This window comes from Psittacula echo (assembly GCF_963264785.1).
Source record: "Psittacula echo genome assembly, chromosome: 4".
In the NCBI taxonomy this organism is placed as follows: Eukaryota; Metazoa; Chordata; class Aves; order Psittaciformes; family Psittacidae; genus Psittacula; species Psittacula echo.
The window spans coordinates 63,661,328-63,675,394 of NC_137738.1; the positions used below are offsets into that span (position 1 = coordinate 63,661,328).

General features: G+C 34.6%; 1 protein-coding gene across 1 annotated transcript in view; it reads right to left on the reverse strand.

Annotated features, from left to right (window-relative positions):
* Positions 1 to 1,128: 1,128 nt before the first annotated feature.
* GRIK2 (glutamate ionotropic receptor kainate type subunit 2) overlaps positions 1,129 to 14,067 on the reverse strand; it is a gene marked incomplete at its 5' end in the record, with an annotated part of 415,974 nt that continues 403,035 nt past the window's right edge. The window contains one exon of the mRNA XM_080616090.1: positions 1,129 to 1,388. Within this exon, the coding sequence (XP_080472216.1) occupies positions 1,224 to 1,388 (165 nt within the window). The 3' untranslated portion in view covers positions 1,129 to 1,223. The remainder of the gene's footprint in view (positions 1,389 to 14,067) is intronic.

A 14,067-nucleotide genomic window follows, 5' to 3' on the forward strand; every position in this document is an offset into this window, starting at 1 on the left:
CACCCCTGACAGAAACACATGTTCTTATTTTGTTGATAAAAAGTATTACAAAAATTTCCATACAAAAACTATTTTCATAGAAATCTTGCATTTCCACAAAGAAACCTGAACACTTTTTTTTTTTTTGGAAAAAAAAAACCTGCTCAAGAATTTTGTTCATTTAGTACTGTGACTGTATTGAAAAATGCAGTCCTCTTTAAAATTCTTCCCATTCACTTCTTTTAGGTGACTCATCCTACTTCCAATATTAGTGAGAATTCTGCAGGCTCCATTGAGTTCAATTAGAAGCAGGAACAAGGGTTTCAAAACCCATTCAGGCTAAAATGCAAGCCCTCTACGTGTGAAATACAGTGATTCCCACCCCCTCCCTCTTTTCACAATTAAAGAAAAAAAATAATCATTTATATCTAAAGGCTGTCAGATACATTCATTTGTACCAAGGAAATTTTCATTAATCTAAAACTTGGGTCAAAATTATGGAATTTTTTGTTTGTTTGTTTTTTGGGTTTTTTTATTTTGTTTTGTTTTGGGTTTTTTTTAGATTAAAGTTCCAGCCCAGGTAAATTGAAGTTACTGATTTATTTTTTTTATTATTATTATTATTTATTTAATTCAGTGACACAGACAGTCCAAAAAGTAGGTGAGCATCCTCATATTTATCCTTCTAATAATGGGATTCATGTTTCTTCACTTTAACATTTCTCCCATCCAGGAAGCTCGTATTGCCTGTCCAGATGGTAGTTTCAGTCTACCAGCAGTTACAAACTCTTCTATGCTTGGAAGTTCAGAAGAGCATATAGTTTCTTGTTCCACTACAGTTCTGAGATATTATGCTTACTAGACCCCTTCCATGGTTAGTATCATCTTGGACATTTATTTTCCATCTCCTGGCAACCGTTGAACTTCAAAAGGAACCTGTAATTTCTCACTGAGACTGCATTTGAAACCAGCCACAAAACTCACATGGAACATTCATTCATTCAGAATGGTGGAAACCCATGACGAACAGTGTAACCCCGCATAACTTGATTGATCCATGATGCTTGTGATTCGAGTCTGGCCATTACAACTGCTGCAATCACACAGTCTCTAGTTCATAGACACAGCGGCATGAGGTAACTCATTTATTTTGCACAGGTTGCATATTTCCACAGGAAACATTCTTGCAAGGTTGTTTCGAAAAAAGATGACAGTTTGTGCTTGGGGTATTTGGCTTCCCAGCTCTATGCCATGGTTTCTTTACCTGGCAACCTTCTGTCATTAAACGTGTGCATGTTGATAACTTCTTCTGTTTTCACAATAACAGGGGCCTGTGGCTTGTGTTTTAATCGACGCTGACACTTCAGAGACATCCTTAGCTCCTCTATCATGGCACTACAGAAGGACCTCTACAGAGGGAAATAGAAGAAGAAAAGAAAAAAAAAAAATCTGTAAGAAATGTCTAGCTACAATGTCTAGAAGCAGATTTGCTTTACTGGCACAGCCTTGTCAGTTCTATAGGTTTGCTTTGTCTCAATCTGGAGCTCATACTAAATTTCTGTCTTTTAAATATTCATCACATAATAATGTAAATGACTTATCAAGCTGTGATGACTCAGTGAAAAAATCACCTACAATTATTTGTCTGGCAGCTACCGACTATAGATGCATATGATACATAAAAAAAATTCAAGCAGACTATCTGTTAACATAGGTTAGACTTAGAGGATAGAATCTGAATGCAATATATATTATGTATTCAGTAAAATCTTCTTTCCCATATTTAAAAGCAATAATTTAATTTCTATATGTTTTAAATAGCTGTTCCTCAACAAAACAACAAACCTTAGTATAGGAAGTTTACCTAAATTAATGCTTAAATACGGTTAAATTGCAGTCCGAATTACTGAAAGCTGCTATCATCTAGTCCATTATTTTTAACATCTTCTGTATTGAAACACTTCTTTCACTATTAAATATCATTTGAGGAGTATATATTTGAAAACAAGTTCATCTCTTTTTATGCATATTACTGGAAAAAGTTTAAAGTGTTTTCACCAAAATCTAAGTCCTCAGAACACTTGTTTTCATTTTTCAGTGAAGTAAATTTGAAAAGTAAAATAAAATCTCCCTTCGTCCTTCAGTCTGACTAAATTCTCAACTACTAATAGTGTGCTGAGCAGCTAGCTTCTCCTCAGTGTGAGAACTGGAGCATGGATGAAATATGGAAGTAAGGAAGAAGAGTCTCAGTTTTGGGACATGTGAATTAACCATTTTTATCTTATACTTTAATTTCATCATTTTCTATCTAATACAGAAATTTATTAACTGAGTAACACATCCCAGAGCCCAAGCCTCTGACAATTGCTCTCACCCAAAGCAAATTCAAGGTATAATGTAGCCCTTTGCATTTTGCTTTCTTAGTAAGTAATGAGGAGAAGGAGATGATCTGGGAAAAAAAAAAAAAAAAGGACAGAGAACCTAGAATTACTGAAAATATTTCTTGATAAATGTTTGATTTTGTGTGATTAGTAATAGATCATTGGTCAATATATAATTGCCTGATTTATTTCCTAAATAAAGAACTCTGCTTTATTTGTAAACTGTTGCATCACCATTATTCACACAAACCTCAAGTTTGGAGATGAGATCCAGAAATATTTAAGTACCTCACCCTATCTAGTTCTTTAGGAACCTAAATTGAAACGCTTTATCAAAACCTGCATTCAGCTTCCAACCTTCAGGGCTGAAGGCACTCTGAGCAGTAAGGCACTCAGTTTTCCACATTAAATTTTATAAATATGTCATTTGGCCATAGTAAGTAGAAATTCTGCTAAGCACATTGGTGCTTGGCTTAATCTTGGATCCAATTCAGAGAATTCACACTCAAGTTCTCCATGTGTGTCTTTCAATAGTGTATTCTGCCGAAGGAGCTTTAAGCTTCAGTGCTCATCAAATGGCTGCAATGCACAAGCATTAGGCCATTTCAAGGTAAAAACACCTGCATTTCCACCTATTGATGTTGTTCCACTTGGCACAGAAGCGGTTAACAGGTAGAGCAGGAGAAAGGGAGAGAGAAGAGAACATGGGTTTTTTCTGTACATTACAGATTAGAGCACACAAGGAAAGGCTTCAGTGGTAGCTACTACTTCAGTGATGAATTCAACATTTTAATGTAAAATTCTGCAAATAGAAGAGTGCAAACATGAGCTGTCTCAGTCACGGATTAGAATTGAACCTGAATCCCCCAAATCCTGAACAAACACCTTTTTCCCTGATCCTTTCCATGAATTTCAAACATTCCCTTTTGCTAAGTCTGAAATAAAGGAATGACATCTACAACTAGGAAATGTTTAAGATTTTACTCCAAAAGAGAGGATGGTATATCTCTCTGGTGCATAGTCAAGCACAAGAACTTCAGAGGCCAAATTTCAATAAAAAAATTATAATTTCTGGCAGGCATTTCTAGCTAGAGTGATTCTTCAATGGACACACATTAGCAATATCTTTTAAGGATGTTCCAGTGACTGGGTTGACATTCAAGATAGAATTTATAGCTTTGTGAATGAGGTGGCTAAAATTTCTGTCAGATATTCATGCATAAGGTATCTTTGCTTAGCACTGTGTTGAAAGCAGGAAACTGTACCTACTTCTTATCCAGCTGTACTTTGAAGGAAAACACTCAATTAGAACTTCTTAGACCTTCTCTTTTTTTTTTAGAAAGTGCTTTTACATAACATCAGAACTGCAGTGATGATTACAAATCTGAAATTAACCCCCAAATCCTTCCAAAGGGTCAAATTTAATTTAATATTCCCTAATGGATTACGCTAAATTGCTAATGCTTGCAGATCTTGGCATTTTCACTATGTGGGGAACCTAGTACGTAACTCAGGAATTTCACAGGGAATCCACTAAGAAGTAAATGCTGCAACTCTCAGCCTTACAGCACCTCCAGCCATTACTTTGCTTTCACCTCTGGAACAGAAATCTAAGTGAAACATTCTGAGAAACAAAATCCATCTAAATTTAGACATGGTACATTAGCACTTTAAAACTTTCAAGATTGTGCCCTTTGACAAGACATCTAACATAAGTGCCAAAACAGAGTGACTCCTTTTCAAGATGCATTAATCCAGCAAAACCTTTGCAAAGATCTGCAAACACTTATCAAAAGGTATAATTTTTTAGGTAATATCAGTAGAAACAGGATTTCAATCAATAGTCAAGAGGTAAGAAGACACATGCACTTGATGCCAACTTTCTGAAATACCGTTCAAAGGTGATTTCATGAAACTTGCCAACACATTTTATCTAAGAATGTTACCTGGATCTGAAAACTTATTAAATGAGAAACATTGGCAAGATTGACAATATTAAAAAAGTAGTTAACAAAATTTTCAGATAGCTATTTTCTCTAGAAAATTCATTCATTTTGTGTTTTGGAATTATTTTGTATAAATTAAGTTCATGGGAACTTATCTGTATATATGGTATTAAAACCATTATTTAATTACTTCATTTACTAAGTTTTATATGTCTGCTATGTTTTTAAAATATCAAATGTCTTAAAACTATAAACAGTATTAGCTTCCAGACAGTACCATTGTTTTGGTAACTGATCACTGAATAAGAGCAATATTACTTTCCCTCTTGCTCCCAGATTTCAGTCACTGAAATAGTTATGTATTTTAAAAAAATTAATTCAAGGCTATATAAAAGTTCATGGCCTGGATGCTTATTCTTCTCTGCCTTCTATCTGAGAAACACAAGGAAGATTTTTCTCACATATTTATATAAAATCATGTTCAAAAAAAGGTTTACAAAGGATTACTTTATGTTTGACCTTTATTTAATAGAAATTCTTTTATTGCCTGTTTTCAATTCCAATCTGTGTACAGACACCATTTTCTGTACAGTTAGACTTTGTGTTCTTTTAGTGTTTTGGAATAATAAGGCATGATTTTTTTTTATGACACATTTCTTGTGACAGATAAATGACATTTTCAGATACGATTTTAAAACATACAACCCAGTGTCTTGATCCTGAATTCAATTGACCATTCAGATTGTTAGGGAAAAAGAGTAAAATGTTTACAGAGAACATACTGACTCTATTTCAAAACTGTTGTCTATCATGAAATAGAGCACTTTTAGTACATATTACAAGACTGCTTAATTCAAAGAAAATAACCTTTTGCCCCAACTTACCTTCCACATTTCAGGCATGTTACAAAAACATCAGTTATTATTGATTTTTCACCTACCCTTACAAAATTGCAAGTTTTCTCCTGAAATATTACCAGAAAGTAAATGCTGCCTTCAAGTCATCTTATATATAATGAAACAGTAGAAAAGTTGAAGGAAGGCATACAGTTCCCTAAACAATAGAGCAATTAAATGCAACTATTTGGTTGCAACAAATTACTACAAAATGTTTAAATAAAGTTGCAATTCTGAGTGGGGTGTTGAAGTGTACAAAAGAAAATTTTAATCAGAACTGCATTTCTTAACCTTTTAACACAAAGCAATTTTGAAAAGCTCATCTCCTTAAGGATAGTAAAGAAGTAACTGACACCTCTTTAATTCTTTGCCACAGCTGACAGCTCTCAAATAATGTAGAATCAAGATAATAATTTTGCTAAGCGTTACCACTGCTTGCAATCCATTTAGACAGCTTGGGTATGGTTTTACCGCCTGAGAAAAAATGTACCTCTGCATATATGTATTGACATGAAAGGTTTATATTTAAACTTTTTTCATTATATTGTGTTTCAGAAAATCAGAAAAGTAATTGGAAATTGTATTAGCATTTGTTTGACACATAATTGTGAGACTACTACCACAGATTTTTCTTTTATCAGCCTGAAAAGAGCAACAGGAAGACAAGAATGACATGCCTGCACCACTTAGCATTTTGATTTAAGTGAATACTATTAAATGTGTTTCAAATATAAAAATCTCTGATTAGTTGCTAGTTTATATTTTCTCACATTTGATGAAGTTAATATAAAGCTGACAGTCAATATTCAATAAAAAATGCAAGATTTACTCAGAAGTTCATTACTTCCAGTCTTGTGTGTCAGATATTACCTGAAGCCTTGTTTAATTTTCTTAAAGCAGTAACAGCAGTAATCCTGCATTACCTTCTTGTATTATGGGTCAGTGTTGTAGCATCTAGTAAGATATATCAATTGAACTGGTTTTCATCCTCTTGAAGTTACTGAGAACGAATGCACAGCCCTAACCTGACCATCCCTCTTAATCAGTTTCTGCCACCATATGCCACTCCTCCAGGGGTTTTGAATGTGTATATGAAAAACCTGTCAATCTGAAATCCCCTGGACACCATCATGAATCCTAGCAAAATGTTGATTTAGGATAATAAAAAGCTGATCAATTAATGGAATGAAAATAGCCTCAGAAAAAGCAAAATCGTATTTCATTGTGGTTCAAGCATTTCTATTTCCACTGTAGTTCAAGCATTACCAAAGAAGCTAAAGTGTACTTGTAATCACCAGATTTTAGGTTGCTTAGCTATATACCTAGTCTTAGATATGATTGTTGATCAAAAGCTGCACATATATATATGTACATACATATATATCTATATACACATAATATGGTTACATTAAAAATAATTTCCCACAGCTTTCTGATGTAGTACATTTTCAATCCATAGCTAGTATAATGCACAAGTACACCGCAGACTAATTTCACATTAAATAGCTGAACATATCACCAACATATTCTCAATTTCAGATTTAGCAACTATTGCTTTTTTGGTAGAAGCAGAATGAGCAGCTATTTTAGAAACTTATTTTCAAAACAAGTTTTAAATTCCAGAATGTATGGAAAATTTCATCACCTACTTAAATAAAGACAATAATATCAAGCAAAATGAATATTTTAATTTTGTAAACTAAGCTTTTCTTCCACCGTAAGTCAACCATACAAAGCTAAGACCAGTAGATTTTCCATACGGCTTAGTGAAGCATGAGGTGTTTCACCCTCTAACTGAATTGAATGTTGATTTTTTCAAGGACTTTTCTATCTATTTCATAGAGAGGATCTGATGAGTATCTGATGAGACTGACCCTTCCTGTAACAAAACAACACTGAAATAATCTTCTGCAGGTTGAAGTGCTCACTGAGTTTTAGAGTTGTGCAATGAACTCAGATGACATACAGGACCTCATTGCAGGCCACTTCTAGCAGATGTTGTTAGTGTCTCCCACTGGGATGATAAGATCCCAGCTTGCCTTAAACAATTAATATCCAAAAAAAACCAATTCAGCCACTCTCAAATTCTAAAATTTATTTCCTGACAAAACAAAACCTACTCTGGGTGGATGACAGAGTCTTCTGGTAAAGCAACTCTGAGTCCATTTAAAGTCTTCTGAAACTGTTTAACCTGGTTCCAGTCTGAGTGCATCCTGACAGCTACACTTGTTCCCTGTGGCTGATGGGGTACTTCTATCAGTGCAGAAACCTTTTTCAAAGGTGGCACTGTTTAGCTATGTCAGCAGCCTTTCTGGCCATTTCACTGACCGTGATATTTTTCTGACTCACCTGTGGACCTAGGCTGGGGCAGATGGAATTGCACTTGTGTGGTTCCACTCTTTCCTCTCAGAGAAATCCCAGAGGATGGCATAGGACAATTGCTCATCAGCCCGGAGGGCTCTTTCTCATGCAGGATTCCACAAGATTTCATCCTGTCATCTCTCCTTTCAACATGTATATGAGGCCACTGAGGAGATAATGAAATAATTTGGGCTGTGGTGTCATTGGCACGCAGATGATACACAGTCCTACTCTCTAGGACTGTGAGAGAAGGACGGTGCAATCATTTTGTGCTTCCAGGACCTAGCTGAAATAGGGGTATTGTGGCAGCTTAATCCCAGGGAGTTACGTGCTGTGTTGGACATGAGAAGCATTCAGAAGATAATCTCTATCCTTTCATTCAGTTTATCTACGTATTATTCAGTTCCACCTCTTGTGAAAGAGGCTTGCAGTCTCAAGATTCCTCTAGATTCCTGAATCTGGTTCTGAATTTTTAAATTGGATCAGTGGTGTTAAGTGCTATTCGTCACCTATGATTCAGTCAGTGGTAATAATTTCTACCAGTATTAAGCTTGTCACACCAGCTTCCTCCAGGACATACTACTGCAGTCCATTGCCCCTTGACAATGTCTACAAATGGCTGCCAGGTGTTTAATAAGTGCTGATAGCAATTCACATTACTTCAGTCATGTAGCTGCCACTGAGCAAATAAATAACAACATATGGTACTGCCTATGTGATTCAGCATGTTATCCAATGCAATATTTTAATGGTTGTTTGTGTTGCAATCACAGCTGTGCAGGGTATTTCACTGCATTTCAGCAGAAATTATCCTGATTGCGTTAAAATCAGTCACCTGAGATCTTGATCTCTCAGCCACTGGATGTAAAAGTTCATTCACGTGTTAAATAATTTTTGATCCTAGATCTAAATTAATTCTCTGTTCGTCCAAGGACTGTTTAGTTTGTTGGTCTACAGGCACAGTGAAAGGAAGTGATGATGATGTATAATTAATCCTTTGTAATGTGAATCTATCTGGATTAAAATGCTGCATATAACACCATATAGTTTTATTTGAAAATAAATAGTCCACCCTACAGATTCATTTTAGAAAATATATGAAACCTGTCTTACCTGAGTTCAGCTGTATCGAAACAGCTTTTTACAGTTTGCTGAGCTCAAGTGCACTGTACATTATTTATACATGGTTATACCAGTTTTATAGTTCAGTGTGATAGTATAAATTTAATATAAAATTTGAGATGGCCTCAAATCATATTGAACAGAGAGAGACTATTAGTATTAATTTAATGTCAATAGTTTCTAGACTTTTGGAAACACTATTATAGTCCTACCACATTACATAGTAGCAGAATGGGTAGCGTTGGTTTCTTCATAATTACATGGTTTTATCTGTCAGTCTTCGACATTTTCTCAAGCTAAAAGGCAGCTGAAAGTGCTTGTTATTACTTTGCTGGTTTATACAAAACTCAAAGTAATAAAATCACATGGAGTAAATTGTGTTTACTACTATACTTAGCTATAGTATAGCTGATTAAATAAAAATGCAAAGGTTAATATTTACATATAGAATATCTGTATATACCATATATTAAAGAATTATATAGGGGAATCCAAAAAAACAATTATTAGAGAGACATGAATATTCTGTAATCTGACTTTTTTTTTCCTTGAGAATGAATAATTTTATTATTTTTTTTAGGGGATCAATATTCATGAAACAATAGTGAGCCTCCTGAAATCACATTCTTATATTTGTACTTGTGCAACGGGTCAGCTTTACATACATTTCTAATATTTCTATTCTTTTTTCTTGAATGATAAAACTTAAGATATTAAAAGTACTTCAGAAGCAAGGTTCATTACCAAATAGACATTGGTTGCGATGAAATCAAAAATCAAAATAGAGATCTTGTTTTTAATGTTTTATTATTGCAAAAGATTTTTTAAATGCCACCATCAGATTGATTTTTTTCACCTTCTCATCTTTTCCATTTTTGTCTTTTCATCATTTTTTTTTCCTGTGAAAGATGGGTGCATTTGTAGGTTTGTGATGTTTGTTCTGGTGGGGGTTTTTTGGGGTTTTGTTTTTGGTTTTGTTTTTTTTGTTTGGTTGGTTTTTTTGTTGTTTTTTTTTTTTTTTTTTTTTTTTTTAACAGTCTCTTCTATTAAAGAATATCCTTTAATATGTAGCTAGGTGGTTGCCAAGAGGGCATTTAATTATAATTAATACCTCAACTTCAAGTAATTTGTACACTTACACACATACACACAAATTAGCCATAGAAGTCTGTACATCCACGTAGAGTGCTCAAAGGAGGACAGGATGATAGAAAGTTACAATTTTCCAGCTGCATATCTGCAAAATGCAATGTGCTGAAGTTGGAGAAACATTTCCTTTTATGAGCTGTCACAGCTGTTGCTCCTTTTCGCAGCTAACATTAAAAATTCTGAGGTTACTCCATTACAAAATGTGGCATAACAATACAGACTACAGCACTGACTGTACATTGTATAAAAATTACTTGGGATACAAATCCCAAAGCTTTTACTGTGATCTACCAAGAATGCCCACATTCTTTTTTTTATCATAGCCTGAGAAACAGGCTTTCCAACTTCAAAATCTTTTGAACTTGCCTCCCACTAGAAAAATAAAAAAATCACTAGACTGGGATTTATTTTGGGATTGTTCCAAAACTGTCCCAAATAGCAAAGGCTTTTAGTAGTAAACCATCAGGAATATTCTCAGAACTCCAATAACACTGACATAACTGCATTTTTTTTTGGAAAGTAATGAAAAAGACTATAATGAAAACTAGTTTAGTAAAATTTGGAAAAGAAACAGCCAACATAAAATATTCTGGTAAAGTAAGAATGGATCCTAAAAATATTTTCATTGTTCACATTTAATTATTGTGGTAATTTTGTTTTGCACTGTGAGATAAGAATTAACACATATCCTGTTCATGAAGAAGCACCCACAATATTTCATTACTGATTAACTTCTTGCTGTAAGAACATTACATATAGGACAAGTCACATATATGCATGTTGCTCACCTCAATTCTAAAAAGCAGCATTCTAAGACATAACAAATTAATTTATCCTGTTGCAAACAGATTGTAGAAGGACCTTGGCAAATGAGCTTATGTTAGCATTTACATTAACTTCATGCAAAAAAAAATCAAGAACTAACCATATTTGAGAGAAACACAATCAGGATGTGGTGTCAACTGTATATGTTGACACATACATAATTTTTTATCTAAGCAGCCCTTAGCCCCTCATTGCTTCTTGGGAAAGGTGTGGGTCCACTACATTAATAAAACCAGGTTTCAAGAAAACTTCTCAAGCCAATGCCATCTTCTCCAAAGAAACCATGACCAGAATAAGTACAAAGACAACCATTTGCAAGGGTGTCACCAAGAAATACTCTATATATTCTTGACATTGCCTTCAGCAATACTGTGAATTTCATCCTAAAGTTTTCAGCAGAGCACATGCAATTTCTATCACAGAGTTGACGCTTATGGTAATATCTTATATCTAATCACTATGTGAAGGTGGTATCAAAATGGAAATAATCTCAGAGAAGTCTCAAAAAAAAAAAAAATCCCAAACCCAAACTCAAACAAAAAAAGGAAGATCAATAGATTCTCAAACTGAGAATCATCAATATATTATGTTAAATATTAATGGTCTTCAAGGTCAATGTTTTCCATGGTCATTATGGTAATAATATGAGCTATACAAAATTAAAGGCATTAAATGGACGTAAACCCATAACACACTGAAGCACATCAATAATAATAAAAAAAGGACATAGTAATTGTTTTAAATGGCTTCTATTTCTAACGTTGCTTATACACTGCCCTCTGAGTGCTTGTTAAAATCAAGGAGCAGGTAATTCACCAGCAAAAGCAATTATAAAATGCAAATGACTGGGCGTTTATTGTCAAGATCGGCTAGATAAAAAAGGTCTGCTTAAATAACATATTTACAAGCAGATGACATAATTAGATGGTTGTACCATAAACAATAGAAAAGAATACAAGACTAAAATACTTTCTAAAGGCTGAAATGAAAAAAGGTGAGCATTGTGAAATTCTATTAAAAAGTAACAATTAAATTTCCCTCTAAGAAATTAGAAGGCACCATCTTGTGGCTACTTTGCAGGAATGCAGTCAGGATAGTCTGGCCTGCCATCTCGTCATACCCCTTCCTTCTGTGTGAACTAGAACATCAAAATTCTGCTATACACAGACACAATGCTTTGTCATTCCCAATACTTTCTCTGAAAAAAATCAATGAAACTATGTACTAGGTAGGCTTATAGGGGTTATTTAGCTCAAAATATACCACAGATTATCACATTACTCAAATGTATGTTTGATGTAGACAGCAAATTCAGAATTATTGGCAATCAGAGCAATCAAGGCTTATTTAACTGATGTTTAGGTTATGATTTGATAAGAAAAACTTTATTGGTGCTATTATTTCAGTATACTCTAAGATTTAATCTATCTAGTATTTTGTATTATAGGAAGCCTATAGCCAGATCTCTCCTTGTGAAACAAACAGGGTATACTGACATGTCTCATTTCACATTATTTGAAGTACTAAACTGTTCAAAATTAGTAAACTGCATATCTGCTTTTTTCACAAGCAGATTTAGTTCTGACCTGCTGATGGCTCAATGAGTTTTGAATTACAGCAGAATTGAATCCATATACTGTTATTTTCATATCCATCAGACCTTGATCTTCTGGAAAATACCTAGTAAATTAGGACACTCATTTTTCAAACAAACTTGCAGTAAGTGTCAGTGACTGACAGTCTAAATGTGATATCCAAACTTATCTTTGCTTTTGAAAGGTGTCAATAAAAAAAGCATTTCTCTGTGTCTGGAAAGTGTTGTGGTGGCATGAATTCATGTTTCCCAGAAAGACTCCCTCTAGTATAACAGGTTTCCTTTGAATTTTTGAGCATATAGGAGAATAGATGTTCTGAACCACTTTGGTTATAGGATGCAATAGTTATTTAGCAGAGAACACTATCAGCTGCTTTTCTGAGCTCATTTCCTTTCAGCATTTCACTCCTCCAACTAGGTTCACACCAGCCAATGTCTCTGTTTACATGCGCACTCCGGGAGCAGTGTGACATTGAAAATACTAAAAATACATACCTAGATTATACACTCTAAATTTTCATTGCCTCCCCACTGGAAGTGCAACTCTAATTTTGTATACATTAAAAAGCAGACACACATACCAATATGCCCACTTATATCCCAGGATACTACATATATTCAACAGCTGAAAATAGCTAATTTCTTTTGTTTCTTTGGTTGTTAATGTGACCTTTGATATTCCCTGTTTCCAAATGTTGACAAGCATTATGCAAATACCAGAACAACACTCTGATTCTAGAGGGATGAAACTATAAATATTACCAAAAATAGGTGCCTCCTCTCTTGCCATGGGATAGTCAAGACAGCATTACTTGCATGGTTTACTCATCCCAGCAGAGGAGATGTAGAGACTGGAGACAGATGACAGTACTGCTTATCTCCCCTCTGGCAGCTGCTACTCCTTCTCCTAGGCAAAGGGGATCTGCTACATTTGGGGAGGATACAAGATGTTCATTGGAGGTTTGTGGGTGCGAGGAGAAGATAGGGTGAGGGAATGATAGGCTAGGCCACGTGTAGGGATGCTAGCATAATTTTCCTGTTGATTTCATTTCGTAGATAAAGTGCTACCAAAATTTTACTTGTCCCCTGCAATCAAGGTGTGTGGCTGCAGTGGGAAAAGGAGAAGAGGGAAGGAAAGAGACCGGTGGCAAGGAGGAAGGAGAGACCTGACTGCTTCAGTTTCACTCCTAACTTTTTAAAGTATCTCAGTACTTGATGATGAGACTTGTCTGGCATAAGTACTGTGAAAAGGTCAGATACTTCCAAAAAACAACCACAGGGCTTAAAGAAACAAGTCCCTAATTAGGAAGTTTCTGTTTGCTTTCTTACACAACGGCCAACAGACTGCTATTGTCACATGAGATATGCATTCACACTCTGCAAACTGCTGAACTCATTTACAAGGTTTTTATCAAAATAGTGTTTTTCTGAGTGCTTGTTAAAAATGCAGAAAAGATAAACCAAACTATACTGATGTCCATAAGAAATCCACAGAAGATATCTACATTAGGAATGGATAAAAATAATTGAGAAATATGTGGGTTACTTAAGTAACTGATATCTTTTAACTCACAATTTCATTTCAGAAACATAACATTCCAAGAGTATGTTAACAGAAAGGAATTAGCCGAAAGTATCATAAAGAAAAGGATTTAAATGTTCCTTTAACAATTTAATAAAATGTACCCATGCTCAAACTATGCTTAGGACCTTGTAACCTCTCACTGCCTTTGTGTGTATTAGAAAAAAAATCTTTTAATATATTTATAAAAGGACACTTGCATACCAAAATGTTGCCTTAAAAGAAGTTGAAA